The 19,274-nt window shown below is 59.2% G+C and overlaps 1 protein-coding gene across 1 annotated transcript; it reads right to left on the bottom strand.

Annotated features, from left to right (window-relative positions):
* Positions 1 to 527: 527 nt before the first annotated feature.
* On the bottom strand, positions 528 to 19,093 carry ZNRF1 (zinc and ring finger 1). Its single transcript, XM_075766034.1, has 5 exons — positions 18,443 to 19,093; positions 1,739 to 1,834; positions 1,056 to 1,161; positions 882 to 972; positions 528 to 749 (listed from the first exon to the last, which is right to left on the bottom strand). Exons 1-4 carry the CDS (start codon positions 18,885 to 18,887, stop codon positions 915 to 917), a joined length of 705 nt encoding a protein of 234 aa, XP_075622149.1. The 5' UTR covers positions 18,888 to 19,093; the 3' UTR covers positions 528 to 749; positions 882 to 914.
* Between the last annotated feature and the right edge of the window lie 181 nt (positions 19,094 to 19,274).

Here is a 19,274-nt window from a genome sequence, read left to right as displayed (position 1 = left end):
TATCTTTTTTTTTTCTTCTTTTTTTTCCTTTTTTTTTTTTTCTTTTCCTTTTTTTTTTCTTTTCTTGTTGTAAACACTTGAAAGACGGACCCCTGCGGCTCGGCAGGGGGGAGCAGTGGCCCCGGCTCCCGGCGTGGGGCAGAGTCCCCGTCTCACGCTGTTGGGGCTGGGGTGGAGATCTCCAAAAGGGAGACGGGAGAGAGGAGAAAATTCCCGTTTAGTCAGTGCAAAAAAACCGAGCAGAGCCCCCGGGCGAGTCCGGGTGGGAGGTGGGGGGGTTGCCGGTGAGAAATGCCGTGTGCTCCGTTTGGCCGGCTGTCCCCCAGCAGCTTTCTCCTTCGTTTCGGGGAGAAAAGCCAAACATCATGGCAGGGTTTTGGCCGAGGGCGTCCCCGGGGCCTCCCTGGCAGGCAGAGCTCTCCTGGTGACCAGCAGCTGTGGAGGGGAGAGCAGGTCGCTCCGCTTTTCTCACACTGTCTTCTCCTGGATGTTTCTTTTTTTTTTTTTTTAAATCTTTTAAATTAAAAAAAAAAAACAAACACCAAACCAACAGAAAAACAACAAAAAACCCCAAAGCAACAAAACAAATAAAAATAATAAAATAAAATAAAAAAAATTTGCCGTTGTCCCACGTGGATTCAAGTTTCTGGGTTTTATTTTTGTCTTCTCGAGGAATTTAAAGTCAGCCCAAAACTCCAGGCGGGGCAGGGGGACGGGGAGAGGAGGTACAGCAGGTATAGCAAGGTGCCCTGCGAAGAGAGACGATCCCAGGTGAGGAGCAGGAGCCACGGCCACCCCACCCCACCCCATCCCACCCTCCTGGCCCAGGATTCAAACCCAACGCGGGTAAATTGTATCTGAAGAGCCCGCCGCAGGCTCACCTTAGAGAGAAGTCAGCAAGCGCGCCCGGCGGGTCAATCAGAAGGATGCTCCGGGCAAGATCTGTTCACTTCAAACCATGAGTCTATACAGCTGCAGAGAGGAGAGCGTGTCAGCACCGTGCCTCGGGACGTCCCCGCCTGTCCCCCTGCCACACGCCCAGCCGGCAGCGGTACCTTTTGTGATAAATGCAGAGGCAGGGCAGCCTGGCTATCGTGTCCCCCTGCAGCAGCTCCTCCAGGCAGATCACGCACTCGCCGGCGTCCTTGGTCAGCACGTCGTCTGGGAGGGGAGGAGAAGGCAGCGGTGAGGCACGGGTCCCCTTGCTGGGGATGGCGGGGAACCCACGGGCCACCTCCGTGGGATGGGGCAGCAGTGCCGGCAAATGCTGGCAGGAGGCTCAGGAGGAAGCAGCAAACACCCCCCTTACCCCTGGCTCCATCGAGGAGGGGTGAGCATCACGCTCCCATGGAGGATGGGAGATGCAGGACCTTGCAGACCAGTGCTCAGCCTCACTGCCAGCGAGGAGGGGAGGAAGGCAACGACCCTTCAGAGGGGCAGCCCAGGGGGACCACGTTCCCTGCCCTAGCCGGGCAGGATGCCTGACCAGGACGGCTCCCTCCGGCACGGCACACCGTGGCGAGCAACGGCAAAAGCAGCGGGGCCGAGCTGAGCCGTGCCAGGGGAGCGGAGCAGGGACCGTGAGCTGCACCGGTCCGCTGGAGCACAGCCCTCTTGGCAAGCCCAGCCGAGCCGTGTGCCCACGCAGCCTGCGGCAAGCGTCTCTCCAGCCTGCCCGGAGCCATCCCAAGCCGGCGGGACGCGGCGTCCCCTGCACAGCCTGGCCGCAGACCCTTACCGTTGTAGGAGAGGCGAGGTTTGCTCAGACACATGATAAAGTGCATTTCCATCTCGTCAGAAGCCACGGATTTGGAGCAAATGGGGCACTTGAAACCTGGAGGGAGAGCGGAGAGACAAGCCCTTAGCGAGGAGAGGACAAGAAGAGCCCATCCCGCATCCCAGGGAGTCCCCGAGGCCACGACCGGGCACGGCAGCGGGCAGTCCCTCACCTGCTGCCTGCATGGTGGCACGCACCCCACGCAGCGCCCGCCGAGCGCCCGCTCATCCTGCGCCGGCCGCCAGCAGCGCCGGCACGGGGCACAGCCACCGGACAGGGGACAGCCGCCCGAGCCGGCGCGCCGGTCGTCCCAGTGCCTGCCGCACAGAGGGCACGGAGAGCGTGCCAAGGCAGCGCACACGTGGCCATCAGCTGCTGCCCAGCCTTAAAGGGCGAGGAGCAGCCCGGGGCATGCAGCACCCCGTGGCTAGCAAGTGGAGGGGCACGTCCCCGTTCCAGGACAGTGCCGTCCCTGCTGCCGTAGCTCAGCCCCGCAGGGCTGAGCCAGAAAAGCTGCAAGAAAGGTTTTTCTGTAGGGCTGCAGCAGAGGATGGGCAGGCTGGAGCCACGAGCCCAAATTGCTGTTTTCTCCAGCTTTTTGCAGGAGGGAGGTGGGTGCTCGCCCCTCCGACGCCAGCCAGCAGCCTCAGGAGCACAGGGACCCCGCAGGCTGACGTCCCAGCTTGACCTTGGCCCTGCCTCATCACCCAGACCTGCCCGCTGACCTGGGCTCTTGGGTGAAGCTGGCCGTGATGTTCGGATCTGCTCTGCATCCTTGCTCGGGCATGAGGATGGAGCCCGGCTGGTGCCAGGGTATCACACCGGTGCCACCACCTGCTCGAGTCATGCAGACCTCCACGGCATCGTCCCCAGTGCCACCGAGCGAGGCTGCCCCAAATCCAGGTTTCTAAGCCCCAAACTCCCAAGGAGCAAAACCTCAACCAGCCCCGCAGGTCACCAGCCCGGGGCTCCCTGCCTTCCCACCGCAGCCAGCTCAAAGTCAGTTCAAGCAGATACAGCCGAACACGCGTGTGCCACCACTGCCACCATGGGTTTGCACCAGAATATCTAGCAATTCCCTGCCCGCAGAGAGGGAGAGGGTAATTTAAGGACCTGTCTTCTAAAAGCAGATCAGGTTTGACTGCAGTGCCGCTTAAGAGCTTTCTTCATATATATGCAAAGGCTGCTCAGGAAAGAAGAGAAAAGCAACGTACACAAATTATCTAAGGATGAATCAGATTCTGGTTTGCCACCACGTGGATGTGGTGAGGGCATTTTTTTTTATTTTTTTTTTTTGCTTCTTGGAAGGGAGAAGGTGCGGGTGGCTTCAATGGGAGGCAACTCAGACCTTTGCCGTGCAAACAGCCAGGATAACTGCTCAACACCCGAGCACCCTCTCATTAGCAGCGGTGATAAGCACAGATTACTTCCCTGCTCCCCGGATGAAAGCCCAGGATGGGGATGCCGACTCCTGCCCCTCCAGAGGGTGGTTATTTCCCAGGAGGGCACAGCAAGGACAAGCATCGTGGATTGTGGGGAACTGGCTCTAAAGAGACCTGCTAAACCAAGGAGCCCTCGAGCCCAGGACCCCTCCAGCGGGGTGCCAGGCTGGCCCGCAGCATGCCACCGCAGGGACACATCCCTGCCCCAGCCCTCCGCTGCGAGTCCGGCCCCGTTTTGCACCAAGCCCCAGCCAAAAGGGCAATGCCGGCAGCTGGAGCCTCGCGGGCAGCAACGCTGATCTGCCTTCTCCTCTCCAGCCTAATTTTACTCCTGACCGATTTATACCTCATGGCAGCAGTGCCCATTAGCTGAAATAGCTTTTTTTTTTTTTTCCCTCTCCCCTCCCAAGTGTTTACCCGCCTGGTGTATTTATAGAGCGGGCTCAGATAGCCTCCCAGCCTGCCTTCGGCAAGACCCAACTAGCCTCCCCTTGTGAGACACCTTCCCCGTCCCCCGGCTCCCCTGGCAGCTCGCCTGCCCCTGTCCCCGGCTGAACCGATCCTGCTTGAACACGGCCGGTCTGCCAGCGCCATGGGCACCGTGGGAAGCTCTGGGGACCAATTTCCAGCAGCGAGCCCCTGGCACGGGGCGGCTGCGAAGGGCTCCCTTTGGAAAAGGCGTTTCGGCTGCGAACTCGGTGTCAGGACGAGGTACTGGCAGAGGTTAGGTACCGTCCCTCGTGCACCACACGGGAAGACCTCGTTTTCTCTGGTCCTCCCTTTTTCTGTGCCAATATGTGTTATTTTAAACAGCTGCCCCAGATCTGCCGGCTCCAGCAGCACCCGAAGGGATCTTACAAGACGTACAACCGGGGCAAAGGGAGAGGGCCCCGGATGAGACCGTCTGACCCGCGACTGCCGGGGCACGATTGCCGGCTGCCGGCAAAGCAGCAGGAGCCCTGCAGGCTTCGGTGAGCGGCTGTTGCCCTATCTCCAGGCTTCTTTGCTAGCTGGGGTTGCTTCAGCACGGTTATAAATAGCCGTCACGGACACCCGTCACGCTCCTCAGTGCTCCCTGGGCAGGTGGCTGGAGGACGGGGACCCCCAGCCCCACCATGGCACCGTGACAAGGACGCGGGGACATCGCGCAGATGGAGGGGCCCGGGCTCAAACCCCAGCACGTGCGTGGCGTGTTCCAGCCACAGACGCTGGCTGAAATGCGGGTCTGGGGGCTGAGCCAAGCGCAGAAGCACACACACTTTCCTGGTTCTGTGTTTCACAAGATGGAGGGAGGGAAAAAAAAAAAAAAAAAAAAGAAAATCATGAAAATGCAATTGCATAAATTCCTGGGTCTGAGCTGGAGGGAGCACGGAGCCAGCACGGAAAGGTCCCCAGGGCGAGGGGGCCGCCCTGCACCCCAGCTGTCAGCACAAATACTTGGCATTGCAAGAGCAACTGCTGGCATCCCCCTCCACGGCAGGCGCCGGGAGCCGCGGGGAGCCCCCCGCCAGCAGGAAAGGGGAGGCAGAGAAGGGGGTCGGGCTCCCTCACCCCTTCTTTGGGTGACTTTTGGGGGGAAAGTGGTGGATGGGAAAACCACTGAGGCCAGGGGACAGCCGGCAGCGGCAGGTGCTGAGCCCAGCACCTCGGAGCATCCCTCCGTGGTTCAGGCAGGCGTTGGGGCCTGGAGCCGGTCCCGCAGATGAAAGGGCTGCTCCCCACGCAGCCGGCCCCCTCCAGGCCATGGTATTTTCCACATTCCCCCGAAATCCCCGTTAATTTATCCTGCCTAAGCTGCCAGCCCGAGCGATTCAAGAGATTACATTTTGACAGCTGCTCATGGAAAATTCAGCTCCCTCCCTCCTCCTCCAGCCCTTTCCGCCCTCCTCCCACATGCCTAAAAAAAAAAAAAAAAAAAAAAAAAAAAAAAAAAAAAAAAAAAGAAAAAGAGAGAGGAAGGGCCCAGCTATTCCTTCTCGCCCAGGCCTCCCACGCCCACCGGGAGGCTTGGGGGATGCTCCAGGGAAAGGCTGTGGACCGTTCCTCCCTCCCAAGGCGCCTAGGGCAGCTGGTGATGCTCCTGCCCGCGGCGGCGTGTTAAACCTGAAGCTGGCCCCATCTCTGCAACCAGAGATGTGCAGGCAGGCACCAGCTCTTGCCAGGAGCAAGCGAGGAAGAGGAGGGTGCTGGGGGAAGCAGGCTGGCCTGGAAAAGCAGGTTGGGATCCAGACCTGGACTCTCATATCCTGCAGGAGACTTTGAGAAAGCCAAGGGCTTTCCAGGGCTGAGACACACATTGCCAGGTGATCTCATCTCTCCGATGGCTTGGTCTAGAAATCAGGAGCAAGCAGCGCTGGTGCTCTCCAGGGGCTACTGCCCTCCGAGTATTTTTAGGAAGGTTACATGGTTAATTTTAGAGAGCTGGGAGAAGCAGAGCTGGGAACCTCTGAAAACCTCCTCCAGGTCCTATGGAAGCTGAAAAAGCCCCGTGGTTAACCCTCACGGTGCCAAAAGCACTGCCACACAGCCTGCCGGGGCCGGGGTGGTGGTGGGAGGGTCAAGACACCTTTCCAAAACCCGTCTGTAAACATCTCAAAACACAGCTGCTTCTGAAGCTGAGATAGGAAATTCCCATCACATGATGCCTGCGGCAGCCTGCGTGACTTGGGGAAGCCACCGAGCACTACAGCGGGGTCAACCACACCACATCCTGCGAGTGGCAGTGGCTGCTCCCCGCGGGGACGGGTGAGATGGTGTCCACGCGAGCTGCAACCCCATCCCTGACCGCGGGGAAAGGCGTGTGCCACGCCGCCATTTACTCGCCAAACCCTCCGCAGGCTCGGTGTGCCTCCAGACGGACCACTGGCAGACGCGGCATCGCCCCAGCGGTAGGACACCCTGGCTCTGTCACTAGGAGATGGCTGAAATAAGCTGCAGCTTACACCAGGTGAGGATGCGGCCAAGTGCAAGATAAATGCAGGGAATATTTGGTCCAAAGCAGAGTCCTGCTGCCTCCTCTTTGCTGAGCAAACCCTGAGCACCCCACCTCCTCCCATGGCTTCTCCAACATCGCCAGGCACCGGGGGAAGCTGGAATGGGTGGATCATCTTTAAAAAACCACAACGCTAGTGATCAGAGAGGAGGGAAAGACTGAAAGACCACGTCTATGGGCCCAATCGGTCAGTCTGAAGCAGAAGCACACGGGGTTGGGTGAGGAGAAGGGACTTCAAATCTTCCTCTTCCCTTACCCCTTGTGGGCTCCAGCGCAGCCCCAGGAGGGAAGAGATCATGGAGGAGTTGTCCTCCTCACCAGCTGAGCAAAGGAAACCTGCAGAGCCAAGATATTCAGACCTGACATCGCCTGGAAAATAAATTCCCTATTGGCTTAAAGCAGCTTTGTTGTTTGAGAGGTCACTGGACAGCACGTGGGGTGCACAGAGCACACGTCCAGCACTTGGGCACTGCAGGGACACGGCAGCTGCAGACCTCCACAGGTCTCCTGAGAGCGTCACCCACCGTAGAAGTGACATTCCACCGGCCTCTGAGCAATACAGTTTGCAATGCTGCCTCACACCAGGGCCAGGAGGCACCTTGCGGCTGCACCAAGGACCTGTCCCACCAAGGACCACGTTCCCTCTGCCAGCGAAGCGCTTGCTTTGAGTGCCTGGAGGTCACAGCAACCAGCAGATCGGACCCAAACTCATTTCCCCTTGCAGGAGGAAACAGCATCGGCCGCACGGGCAGATGCGGGAGACCGACACAGCCTCGCTGCCCGCTGCCCTGGCAGGACACAAGGCACCGGGTGGACGCCGCGACGGTGCTCGGCTATTGTGCAGCACAAGGGTTGACACGAGCAGGGACACGTAGGCAGGAAGGAATAAAAGCACTTGAGTGGCCTCATTTGCCGGCTCCGAAAAAGGGTCGTATGAGCGTCCTTCCTCCCCATTCAAGGCTGCAGGGAGGTGGGGAAAGCTGGGTTTCCAGGGTGGAAACAAGACATCCCACCTTCCGTGGAGCGGAAGGGAGGCAGGGCTGGGGGACGCCAGCGAGCTAGCCCCAGATGATCAGCCAGGCAGCAGGGACGCAGCCGGGATGGGACATCCCTGGATGGCAGTGCCTGGAGAGAAACCCAACGGTGCAGGCTGCTGCCTCGGCAGAGGGACGGTGCTGGTCCATCCCTGTCCCACCCCACCGCGTCCTTGCTGATTGAGTCAGTTTGGCTGGCTGAGCTGGGAGAAAATAAATGTTTGCGATGTGAAGCAGCACCCCAAGAAGCAGCCACTTCTGTGCAAGGCCAGGTTTTGCAACATCTGAAAAAAGCTGCCCCTGGTTCGCAGTGGCTCCTGGCGAAGTCCCCACGCTGCAGGTGTTTGCTGTCTGGTTGACAACGCACCAGCCAAGGGTGGCAGGGATGTGCCATTGACCACGAAGGTGGCCAAGGCCAGCGCTGCCCTATCACTCCAAGCATCAGGTGTTGGAGACGCCTCTGTCCGCTCCCACCCAGCTCAAGCCGTGAAGAGGAGATGCAGCAGCAAGAAAAAGGCATCGGTGCTCCAGATGTGACATGGGGAGGTCACTATGGCCAGGGGGACGGAGGAGAGGCTGGGTGGCACCGTGTCACAGCAGCTCCGGGCCGGCTTGCTGCAAGCCAGGAGGCAGATATATTTTTTTTTTTAGCCAGCTGGTTTCTTATGGGGGCGGTGGGGGAGGACGGGAAGAAGCAGAACAGATTGCAATACCGGGTCTGAGGAAAGCCGGGGAGTTGGGAAAGGGCCAGAGACGCGAGAGGCAGCCCCACAGGGACATTTGCTCCAGAGCACCCAAAGCCATCAAGCCTCAGCAGATGGACACACCAAAGCCCTACAAGACACCTCCAACACGACCCACAGACACCAAGAAGCAGGAGGGTGAAAAGGCCTGGGCTATACGGTCTCAGGACATCCAGAGCCACCCTCCTTGCACACACATCCTCAGGGAAGATGTGCAAACAGCCTCTGCACCCCAAGCATCCCCCCCACTGCCTGTCGCTGTTTGGATATTGCCCTTTTCATGGCTGCAATTGCAATTTTTAAACAGAAGTACCTATGCTATAGGTAGAGAGCATCTCCCTCCTATAGCCCAGGCTACGCTGCCGGATCAGTTCCCCCAGACCTGGATGAGAAAGGCAGCCTCCCAGGGTCACCCTGCCTCCCGGCTAGTCCTAGTTTACTGCAGCAACACTCCCCCAGCTGCTGGGAACAGGCTTCATAAGGAAGAGCGTGTAGCCCAAAGCTAATTTTAGCATCCCGGAGAACGGCAAAGTTAAGCAGAGGGGTCCTGGGCGACAGCCCAGCGAAGGCTTTAACACCTTAGACTCCTGCCGTTGGGCTGCAGGGCTTGAATTTACAGAGTTGCAAGCTCATTCGAGGCTCCCGCTAGCCACAAAACCGGCCTGGGGCCATCTCATTGCACAGAAGGGCTGCAGGGATGCCCTGGCGCTGCCTCTCTACCTCTCAGGAGATGCTTGGGGTTTCAAATTCAATGCCCCAGAGAGAAGAGGGATCCTGCAGGCACACCTGGAAATTTCCAAAGTGTTTTCCTGAGTGCCTGCTTTTTTCCTCCTGAATATTTCTCGTGCAAAGGATGAAGCCCAACCGCAAGCCCTGTTGCAGGCAGCAGTCATCTGCGAGACACACCGAGCCAACAGGGCAACGGGGGGGTCCTGGGTACCAAAATGAAGGAGCACGGGGGATCCTCCGGCAGCACATTGGGATGCAGCAACTCGGAAACGAGGAGAAACGGAGACAGTTGGATGCTCCGGCTTGGCAGGGGCTGGGAAGGAGCAGCAAGGCAACGTCACGCAGGGACTGGCGGGGTGAGTCACTTCTGACTAACCCATCTGTCAGGGAGGCACCCACGGAGTCCCCGCTGCCGGGCTCCAGCCGCTGCCGAGCTGCCAGAGGAACTCCCGCTTTCGGGAAGGTTTAAGCACAAAAGCTTGACCTGAGCCACTCCCAAACACAACCAGCTCCAACCCCGTGGGGTGAAGTAGCAGCTCCCTGGGTACCTCCCTCCTGACCCCTCGGGTTTTCCAAAGCAGAAAACTCCTGCCTTGACGCTGCTGAGGCTCCGTCACACGTCAGCTGATCTCACTGGCAGGATGAAGGGACACTCCGGAGACACACGATGACATGCCTCGGCTTTGCAATGCTGGCAGAGCCCAGCACCGATCTCACCCACGCACCCCCTCCTGCCAGGAAGCGTCCCATCCAGCTCCCAGGATACCTCCTCCCTGTGCATCCCACGGCAGCGCCTCACGAACCTCCCACGGCACTTCGGTCACGGGCCACCCCGTGCAGGTGGCAGAAGTCACTGGGGATATGAGCCCTCCAGCCCCCGGGGTGCGTGGGAAGGACGGAACACTGCTTTTCAGGGTAGAGAAAGGACAAGTTTTATGTAGCAGGCAGCTAACAGAGCACAAAAGGCACGTGGAGCTACACCCACAGGCAGCGCATGGCTGTGAAATGCTTACGGCCAGTTAACGCTGGCTGTTTCTGCAGGAAGAAAGACACCGTTGGAAAAAACTCCTAGGGAGGAGCACGCTGCAGAGCAAGCCCTAACCTCACCCGCCCCCAGTTCCTCGCGTGGTAGGCAGAAACGCACGGCAGAGAGCATCCGCCTGCTCCCCAGGAGGGTCTGCGACTGCTGAAGGATGCCCGGTGAATGCCCCAGGCTACCAGGAGAGCAGGATGGGGAAAAGTGGGGAGCAGACCTGCAGGATGATCACACACCTCTGCCATCCGTGGTGTGGGAAAAGAGGGATGCTCGACAGCACAGAGCTGCCCGGCCAGGCAGCATGAGCTCTCCTTCTCAGGCCAGAGGCTGGGGGTTTGGGACATACCCCCGTGCCAGGTACGGGGCCACACCACACGACTCGCTCTCAAACAGCCCTGCCCTGTGCGTCTCCCGGCTGCCTTCGTAGTACGGAGGTGGCTGGCAGACAGAGCTGGCTTTCTGCAGCTCTGGGAGCCAAACCTCCAAAACACAAAGCCCGATGTCTCAGAGAAACGAACCCCTCGGTGAGCAGCAGGGTCTGCCCACGCTGGATCCCGCTAGCGGAGGCAGAAGGGGCTGCACACCGTGCCACAGGCAGGAACAACCCTGTCCAGCTGTCCCACCTTCTCTGCTCCTGCCTCCCCTTCGCTTCAACACGTGCCACCCTCGAACACGGCAATGGCCAAGCCGTCTTGCGGCCAGTGGCCACTGGGAGCAGGACGGGGATAGCGGGGCTGCAGATGACAAAAATCCTACCTGTGGGATTTCAAGTTCTCTCTTCCCCAGGAGAAATGAAAACCCCCAAGGCAGCACCAAGCGGAGCACAGTGCACTCGAGAGCTGGGCAGGGCTCTTGGGAAGCAGAGTCTCCCCATGAAACACTCACCCAGGACACCCCCCAGGACTGGCTGCTTCATACCTGTCTATGGGGAGCAAAAAGAAATCAAAGGCACCTACAACCACCCTCGAAGGGTAAGATCCAGGTCAACAGCAGACTTTAAGGGCTATGAAATCAACGTTGCAATAAATAAGTGATGGACAATAGCTTCAAAGCAGCCAGATCTGGGTGAGGACAACCCGACATGCCGAGGCAGCTCAGGCAAGGTGCTCACCCATCCCGCTCAGCGCCAGCTTAACAGAAGCCTGGCCCCAAAACCGACCTCAACCCGTACTGACTTGACCTCCCTGCAGACCGTAATTTAAGCCATCCAGCTAGAGCTGAACCCCCCGCTCTGTTCTCCCTGGCTACAGAGGTACAGGCCTCGGATGGATGGATGGATGGATGGATTGAAAGGTGGATCTAATTCCCTTGCAGCACTTCTGACAAAACGCAGCTCCATCGCCTTGTAGGGAGAGCTCCCAAATGAATTACTGCAATTACCCCCGCTGCAGGAGAAACTGCGGGTTTTCCCTCACTGGTGACAAAGATTTCTCCAAAAAAAAAAAAAAAAACCCCCCCCGATCCCCCAAACGCCCACCACACCAAGCTGTAATGCAATCGTCTGGGATGCAAAGAGAGGAGCCCCCAGCACCACCCTCGGGCTACGGAGCCGTGATCAGAGAAACACGCAGCCACGGCGAAAGCCGAGGGGAGAACGAAACCAGCCGCCTTTCAAGGCGGCAACAGGCGAAGAGGCACGGAGGACGTGGAAACTCCTCAACGCCAGCAGCCCCGGCCAGGGAGGAAACAAACTGCTGGGCAAGGATGAGGGACAGGGGGAGCATCGCTCAGTTTTCCTGCCCGACTGCTGCTTTCTTCCTCTTGCGTTGCAGGCAGCTGGCCTCTAAAAATACCCGCTGTTGTCACGCCGTCCTGCCTGCTAGGGCCAGGAAACAGCACTGAGCAGCTCTCACTTCAATTCTTCATCAGTGCCACCCTCGGCAGGGCCTGTCCCAGCCCCATTTCTGTGCCTGGTAAGTGACAATCTTTCAGGAACTATGGCCATAACCCAACACAGCCTCAATGAGCTGAGAGTGCTTGCAGGGAATATACAGCCCTGAGAAATTTTTGCTAGCGTTTCTAAAACCAGCAAAAGGGTAAATATTTCCATTGCATTTCTCTGCTCCTCTACAAAGCACCGCAAGACCATTGCACAAGGTGCACGGTCTCGTTTCTGCACCGCTGATGGGAGGCCCACAGCTGCATGAGTGCAGAGAGCCAGGAATTTCCCGAGCTAATTCGGCCCGCGCCCTCCCGAGCGGCACGACGTCGCAGCTGTCCCGGGGGCCGACCTGCTGCCAACACTGGCCAGCACGGCTCGGCTCCACAGGGACGGAGGGCAGAGAAGAGTCAGCTCCACCTCAGAGTAGACTACAGCCTCTCCAACATAATGTACCATCCCCGCTGGCAAAATGCACCTTGTACGGAACAGCTCCAGTTGCCTACGGACCCGCCATCGGGGCCTGGCGAAGGATGACTTCAACGCTGAGCGATGCACCTGCTCAAGCTCAGCCGGCCGCACGCGGCACAAACCCGACAGCGCACAGGCACAGGGACTACGGCGGGAAGCGCCGATGGAGCGAGCCCCACGCTGACAGCACAGAGATCAGCCGCAAGGACTTGCCTGCCGGCTCCCCAGCTCTCCCTGCCACCCTCCTCAAACCCGGGGCCGTGTAGGATCCGCAGCGGGCTGGAAAGCTCAACCACACCAAGAGAAAAGCAGCCCCCACCGCAGGCGCTCCCCTCCCCTGCCTGCAGCCCAGCAGGGCAGGAAACCCGCCAGCAGCCGGGCTCTGCCCACGGAAACGCTATGCAGCGGCACGAGAAGGGGCCCCAGGCCAGCAGGGCTTCCTGCAGCTGCACCTCCCGACGGCCTCCCACCAGAAAGCGCCGAGCAAAAGCGTTCGGCCAAGCAGCGCCCGCAAGGGACAGCGGGAGTGACCCCGGCAGGAGACCCAAGCCCCCAACAGGTTTGCCCATATTTGAAACCTGCCCGGTGGAAAAGGTACGGGCGAGACCTCTAAGGCCCAACTTCAACCATTGTGCTATCTGAAATAAAAAAAAACAAAACCAATGGGTCTGACTCTACAGAGAGAGGCTTGTCGTACCCCAATGCACAGCCACGCCAGAGCCGGTGGGTAAAACGCTCTGCATCAGGGCCCGCTGCTTTACAGCATCGCTCAAACCTCTCGCACGCAGTTTTCAGCGGGCACATTCAATTCGGCCACTTGCGTAAATCACTCACGCGGCCTTACAATTTCAATTTCCAAGGGAACCAGGAGAAAGCCAGGTCATATTTACTCAAACCCAAGTATTTGACACATCTGGGGTTTCGGCGTACCAGCAGAAGAGGCAACGAGACACGTTTCATGGTTGCCCACCGGCTGGCCGGGGTGCCACAGCACCAGTCCCTGCAGAGGGAATTCATTCAAAGACCTCTTTGCTGCCTGATTTGTCACACAGAAGATTACATCGGAGGGAAAAAAAAAAAGCTTCTCCCCCCCCATAGTGGGTTTTTCTCCCGCCCTGCATTTCTCTTGAAATTAATTTTCAGCATTTAGCAGCATTTTCCCATGACTCTCCGCGACTCCCTTGGCTGGGCGCCAGCCCTGGTACCGCTCCTCCACCAAAGATGTCTGCATCTGATCGATCCTCCGGCCAGCAAACAAGAGAGAGAGGGGAGAGAGGAGCCCTAATAGCACATTAATAAATAAGAGAAGCCTTTACGGTTATTCCAGTCACCGGAACAAATATCTCAGCAAAACAAACCAGCATGGGATAAACTTACATCACGGGTCGGGAAGACAATCCTGGCTGGGAAGTGGGTCAGCCCAGGGAGCACGAGAGCATCACGCTCAGCATCTCCGGAGCGTACGTGTGCGGAGGGGGGAGAGGTCGCCCAGCTCCCCTGCGCTGATTTATGCACAGGTTTAGAGAGGAGCAAGCCCAGACAAGCCAATTAGCACGCACAGCAATTAGCGCCTCAATCCTGGGCAACGCGGCCGAGAGATTTCAAAGGGCACCGGCGTGGCAAGGCAGCGCAGCGAAAGCCTGCGCTAGCTCTCGCTTCGGAGACTGAGGATAACTGCCGCTGCCGCCGGCTTCTCATGCACGATGCCAACTTAAACTTCATCTCCAGGCTGCGGGTCTGGTACGCATCGAAGCTGCCTTCGACTCTCCCATCTTCTGGTAATTCAGTACTTTGTTCTTCCAAGGTAGATGCTGGCTCTTCCCCCGGCCCCGGGCATACGCTGTCCTGGGGCTGGCTCGGAGAAGACAGAAACAGAAGAGCAACCTCTCCAGACCCAGAGAGTCCACCAGCTGAATATCACCAGCCTGGGGAGTCATCAGGACCGTTCCTGCACCATTTCCCAAACGATCCGCAGGCCTGGCAATGCTGCAGGTGCCCAACCCGGCTGCCAGGCAGTCACCAGCATCAAACCCACGAAAAAGGTGGTTTGAAGACAGTCTCCTTTGGAAATTTCCACAGGCAAAACCAGATTCACAACGTCAAGTTCCTGCAGACCTTGGGGTGCCCTTGCCCTGGCCTAGCCCCTGTAGAGGAGGGGAGAGAAGCACGTATGACGTCCGCATGTTGAAAAGTTGGTGGCAGGAAAGTCAGGGCTGAAAGTGGAGTCCCTCCAGCAGCTCGCTGACTAGCCAGCTAGAATTAAGCCTTCAGGTATTGGTCTGGAGATTGCAATGGCAGGACAAGCTCAGGAGTGAGGATCACCAAGCACTGGCGAGGAAGGGCTCAGGACTCGAAGCTGTCGTAGCACAGCAAGGATCCACCACAGACATGCCTTTTCCCAGCAGGGCAGAGACCGGGGCTGCCCAACACACGCCTCCAGCTCATCCTCCAACAAGCAATCCCTGTTTCACCTCCCTTACTCCAGAGACGGATCAAACAGCACTTCCAGCTTGTTTCGCTCTCTAACCCTGCCTGGAGAAGGACCCAGCCCAGCACCATGCCTGATAATCTCCTCCAGGCTGGGCCCTCCTGATCCAGGCGAAGTGCTGCTGAGAATGAAGCAGCCTGCTTGGCAAAGGAGACCTCCCAACCTCGCTGCTGCCAGCATCCAGGACAAACAGCTTGCTTTGTCGGTGCACGGAAAGCCCGCGACATTCCCGATGGCTCCGCACAGAAGGATGAGCTAGGCATTTCCTTGGGCTAGCTGGCAGACAGGGAGATATGGATTTATTGGAGCTTCAAACACTCAAGGGCTTTGGATGATCAGGGGGATTTCTAGATAAACTTTAAGCTACTTACAGCCTCTGCAAACTCCCCAAGATCCTCTGATGAAGATGAATAACACAAGTGATACTAAGAGAACCACACAAAGCTGGAGACTTGCGACATTAAACCACGTCTCCTTTTTCTCCCTTCTTCCCACTAGCCTGGGCTTTGCCGAGAAGACCTGATGGTCGCGAAGCTACAGGGACAGGGTCAAGTGCGACAAGCAAACTCCAAAGTTGCAAAAGATGATGTGTCACTTTCCACTCGCGCAGGCCAGGAAGCGGATCTCAGAAACTCCGGGCAGACAGGGAAATCCCAGAGCAGTTTCAGGTGGCGCTGGAGCCGTTACGTCGCTCGTGTCAATGGTGGACATGCCTGGGAAAATCCCCAGGGAGACGCTGTCCCCTTGGAGGGAGGGACAAGCTCCACCACAAAGGTCAGCCCTCGCCCATCCCATTTTTAGGCTTTGCTATTCGTGAGAGCAGCAGCTCTCCTCCCCTGGCCCCGGAAGGGCTAGAGGCCATCAGTACGTAACTGCTCCTGCCGTCCCTGCGCCCCATGGCAGAGCCCGGAGGGATCTGGCAGCGGGCTCTTCTCGCTGACCATCATGACGCGCAGCACCCTACGGCGATGCTGCAGCACGTGCTGGCCCTGGGGACCACTTGGCAACCTCGCTCTGCACAACCCTCCTCTCTCCCTCCCCGGGCACGCCTGGCTCTTCTGCAAACCTTTGACTGCAGAAAGGGGAAGGAGTGACACCAGCCAGGGAAAAGAGCTCAGCCCGCCCCAGCTCACTCCTCGGGGTCCCTGCTGACGGGGTCAGATGAGGCATGAAGCAACCAGAGAGGCGCACAAAATCAGCATCGCAGATAAAGAGAACGGCGAGGCGCCAAGCCTATCTGTGTGCTCCCGTTATCACAGACATGCTGCTGCAACGACAGCGCCTTATCACCGGCGTTAAGCCAGGGCTCCTCGCTGTCCCGCTGAGGTCCCGGCAGAGCCCGGGTTGCACTCTGAGGCTCTCAGCTCTTCCCCCAAACCCAAGTACTCCTGGGAGAGCAAAGCCCACGGACACAGCCTTCCCCACGTGCCGAGATCGGCACCATCCCGGTTTCCAGCCTGTGCAGAGGCAGGAGGAAAGGGGCAGGCAGGGCAAGGATCCACTCTCCAGACCTGTTAGCCACAGAGTTTGGGGGGGCTCCGAGTACAGCGAGTCGGGCAGATCCCCAAGGCCCCCAGGCACGCGTCCTGCTGAGCGGGTTCGGTGCATCCCCTCATCCCCACCCTCGAGTCATCCTTCAAAAGGAGCAGGGACAGTCACGCGCAGCAATGTCAAACCTCTCCATTTACCGGAGTGGTGCTGCTTCAGCACTTTCCAGTGGCTAATGGAGTGGCTCAGCGCCACGAGAGGAGCGGGTCGATGGGGAGGCAGGGGGGGAAGAAGCGAGTAGCTTCTGACCGCCCTGCTCTAGGTTAACCAGCTGCAACGGGAGATTAGCAGGAATCTTAGCAATCTTGAGGTGGCTTACTTCCCCTTCCCCTTGGCGTCCAAATCCTCCATTAACCTCTTAGGCTAAGAGGAAGAACGCAAAAATTTAACGAGCTCTGACAAGTTTTCAGAATGGTTTTTAAGCATCCTCCGCTCCCATTGCTATTAATTAGCAACAAGGAAGAACCACCGCCAGGAGAGGCTTCGGCACGGACTGAACGGCTCTCGCCGCTGCCTGCGCACGCTTCGGCACAGCTCAAATGCTCTCGGAGGGCCACAAAAGAGGCACCAGAGAAACCCAGTTCTTGCAGCACTTCCCACAGCTCGCGCTGCAATCTTCCAAGGGCACCAAGTTTAACTTAGCAGCGTCGCGCTAACTCTTGCAAGTGGCCGGAAAAAGCTTACTCCATTTTGCAGCTGGTATATTTTTTATCAAGGGGTTTGTGCTCTCAGCATTGCAGTTTAAGAACTATCATTTAATGTAATTGATACTCTCTGACCGACCACCTCTACGCACAGATTAGCTGCGTGGTGTTTCTGTAACAAAACCCTCCTTGCTCCAGCATCAGCCTCAGCAGAAGGCCCCGTGGCACTCATTCGCACAGATGCGGAATACCTGGAAGGATGCTGTGCCTTAGGGTTTTGGTTTTTTGGTTTTTTTTTTTCTGTGTTTAAAAACCAGAGCAGCGGCACAGTCTGTGCAAGGTCACAGAGCAAGAAAGTTTGAGAAGCGCTCGGTCTCAACTCCGGCGCCACACGCCAGCCAGCCCTCTCCATCTGCCGGGGAGGACTGCGAGCGTCCAGCTTATTCGGATCAATAGGAACTGGGCCCGGGGCGTTCTGCCACTGAGGATGCAATGCAAGACACAGCTTTGATCGTGCTGAGAAGAGCAGCCCCCAAAGACTGGGCAAAGGGGAAAAATCCTGAGATGGAAGTAGGAAAATGGGCCCCACGAGCCTCGTTTTGCACTTTGTTCTCATCCGCTGGTTCAGTTTCAAGCCTTCCTGAAAATGAGGCATTGTCCCAAAGCGTATTATGAAATTCCCAGACCACGTCATGCAAGGAGAACACTTACAGCATTTGCGAGGGGGCCGAGTGGGAGAGAAATCCCAGACTATTCCAGGAAACTCAGGGAGACATCCCTGAAATGACTTCCCCTCTAGCCAGGAGGGGAAGGGAGGACCTCCCACCTCGCTCCCTGTACCCAGCCAAAACTAGGTCAGTGACACAGCCCTGCTCGCAGCCAGAGCTCCTCTCCAGACACCAGGACACACGGAAGGGTCCAGCCAGGAGGGTGAAGATGGGGGCAACCTTACCCCTTCCCTTAGCCTGACATGTTTTCTGCAAGAGAGCCCAGCCGGCTCCCCAGCCCTGTTAAAGAGGCAGGCAGTTCCTCCTCCGCTTCCTCCCCGGCACCGCAACGGTGCCAGCTGGCTTGAATGAGAAAACCCGCTTCGGCCTCTCCCTGGCCCTTTATCAGACCAAACAAAGGAAAAAAAATTCCCTCACCTTGCTTTCAAAGGCTTCCGCTTGCCCCTTTCCCGGTTTCTACAGCATGAGAACTGCTATACCTGACCGGCATACCCCAAACACCTTGAGAAGAGACACGAGGAGCTCAGCCTGGTCTTCAAAACCAAGGGCTCGAGCTACAGCACCCTCAGACCACTTTCCCCTGAGTCGAGGGGGAGGTGTGCCACATCCACTGCTTCGCATCCCAGAGCCAAAACATCTCCCTGCTAGAAAGCCTGCTCCCTCCACAGCCCCTTCCTCCCTTGACCTTGACGCCGGCCTCGGTGCTCGCTCACCCACCGCCCACCCGTCTGCGTCGGAGAGGGGATGGGATGGGGGTCCTTCCTTCAGGCCTGGCACAACGGGGCTCGACCAGCCGCCCAAGTGGGGGGCGGCACCCCCCCTTCCCGGCCACCCCTTGCCAGGTGAACGGTACCCACCCCCACCCCCCTGGTCCCGGGTACCCACCGAGGGAGGGGGAACCGGGGGAAGGCTCCGGGGAGCCGGCACTCACCGCTGTGCGAGCTGAACCACCGCGGTGCGATGTGGAGGGGCAACGCGTCGGCCAGCGAGGCCCTGGCGCCCAGGTACAGCATCCCGTCTCTATGGTGACCGCCTCCCGTCTCCTGGTAACCGTTGCCATGGGCGTACGTGGAGTCGGAGCCCGGACCGCCGCCGCCGCCGCCCGGGGCCCGCTCGGCCTCTCCCGCCGCCCGTGCCGCCGCCGCGTACAGCCCGAAGGGGACGGCGCCGGCCGCCGCGGGGTCCATGCCCATACCGGCCACCGAGCTGACGGAGCGGCTGCGCAGCCCCATGGCGCCGCCGCCACCGCCCGCCCGGTAATGGCCGAAGGGGGGCGGCCCCCCCCCTCCTCCCGGCGGCGGCACGGCGCTGTCATCCGTCGACACCCCCGGGAAGGGGCCCCGAGAACGGGCCGCCGTGCTCTGCTTGCCCCCCATATAGGCACCGCCGGGCCGGAGGGAGCCGAGCGACAGCCCCCCGCGGGGAACGGGGCCGCGCCGCCCCCGCTGGGAGGCGAGAGGGGGCGGAAGGAAGCGGGGGGGGCGCGGGGAGCTACGGGCGAAAACCCATCCCCGCCCCAGGCATCCTCCCCCCGCCGGGCCCGCAGAGGCGAGGGCGCCTCGAGTCCGCCGCCGCCGCAGCCGCCGTCACCCCCGGCGGGGACCGCCGAGGGCTCCGGGGCCGCGGAGGGCGGGGGGGGGGGGGGGGAACGGGACGGCGGGGGAGGGGTGGATGCCGGCCGGGTCGCTCCGCCCGCCTCACTCCTGCCCGGGGCGCGGCCGGCAGCCGGGCGACGATCAGCTGCGGCCCATGGGGCGGCGGGG

Source organism: Balearica regulorum, chromosome 13 (genome assembly GCF_011004875.1).
Source record: "Balearica regulorum gibbericeps isolate bBalReg1 chromosome 13, bBalReg1.pri, whole genome shotgun sequence".
In the NCBI taxonomy this organism is placed as follows: Eukaryota; Metazoa; Chordata; class Aves; order Gruiformes; family Gruidae; genus Balearica; species Balearica regulorum.
This window is presented reverse-complemented; position numbering and strand designations above follow the sequence as displayed.

Bases quoted from the DNA above. Each gene is read 5' to 3' on its own strand.
- ZNRF1 (XM_075766034.1), bottom strand. From the start codon at position 18,887: ATGGGGGGCAAGCAGAGCACGGCGGCCCGTTCTCGGGGCCCCTTCCCG. The intron at 1,835-18,442 runs GTGAGTGCCGGC...CTCTCCCTCCAG, and splicing joins GTGGTTCAGCTCGCACAGCG to GTTTCAAGTGCCCCATTTGC. The intron at 1,162-1,738 runs GTAAGGGTCTGC...CTCCCCTCCCAG, and splicing joins ACCTCGCCTCTCCTACAACG to ACGACGTGCTGACCAAGGAC.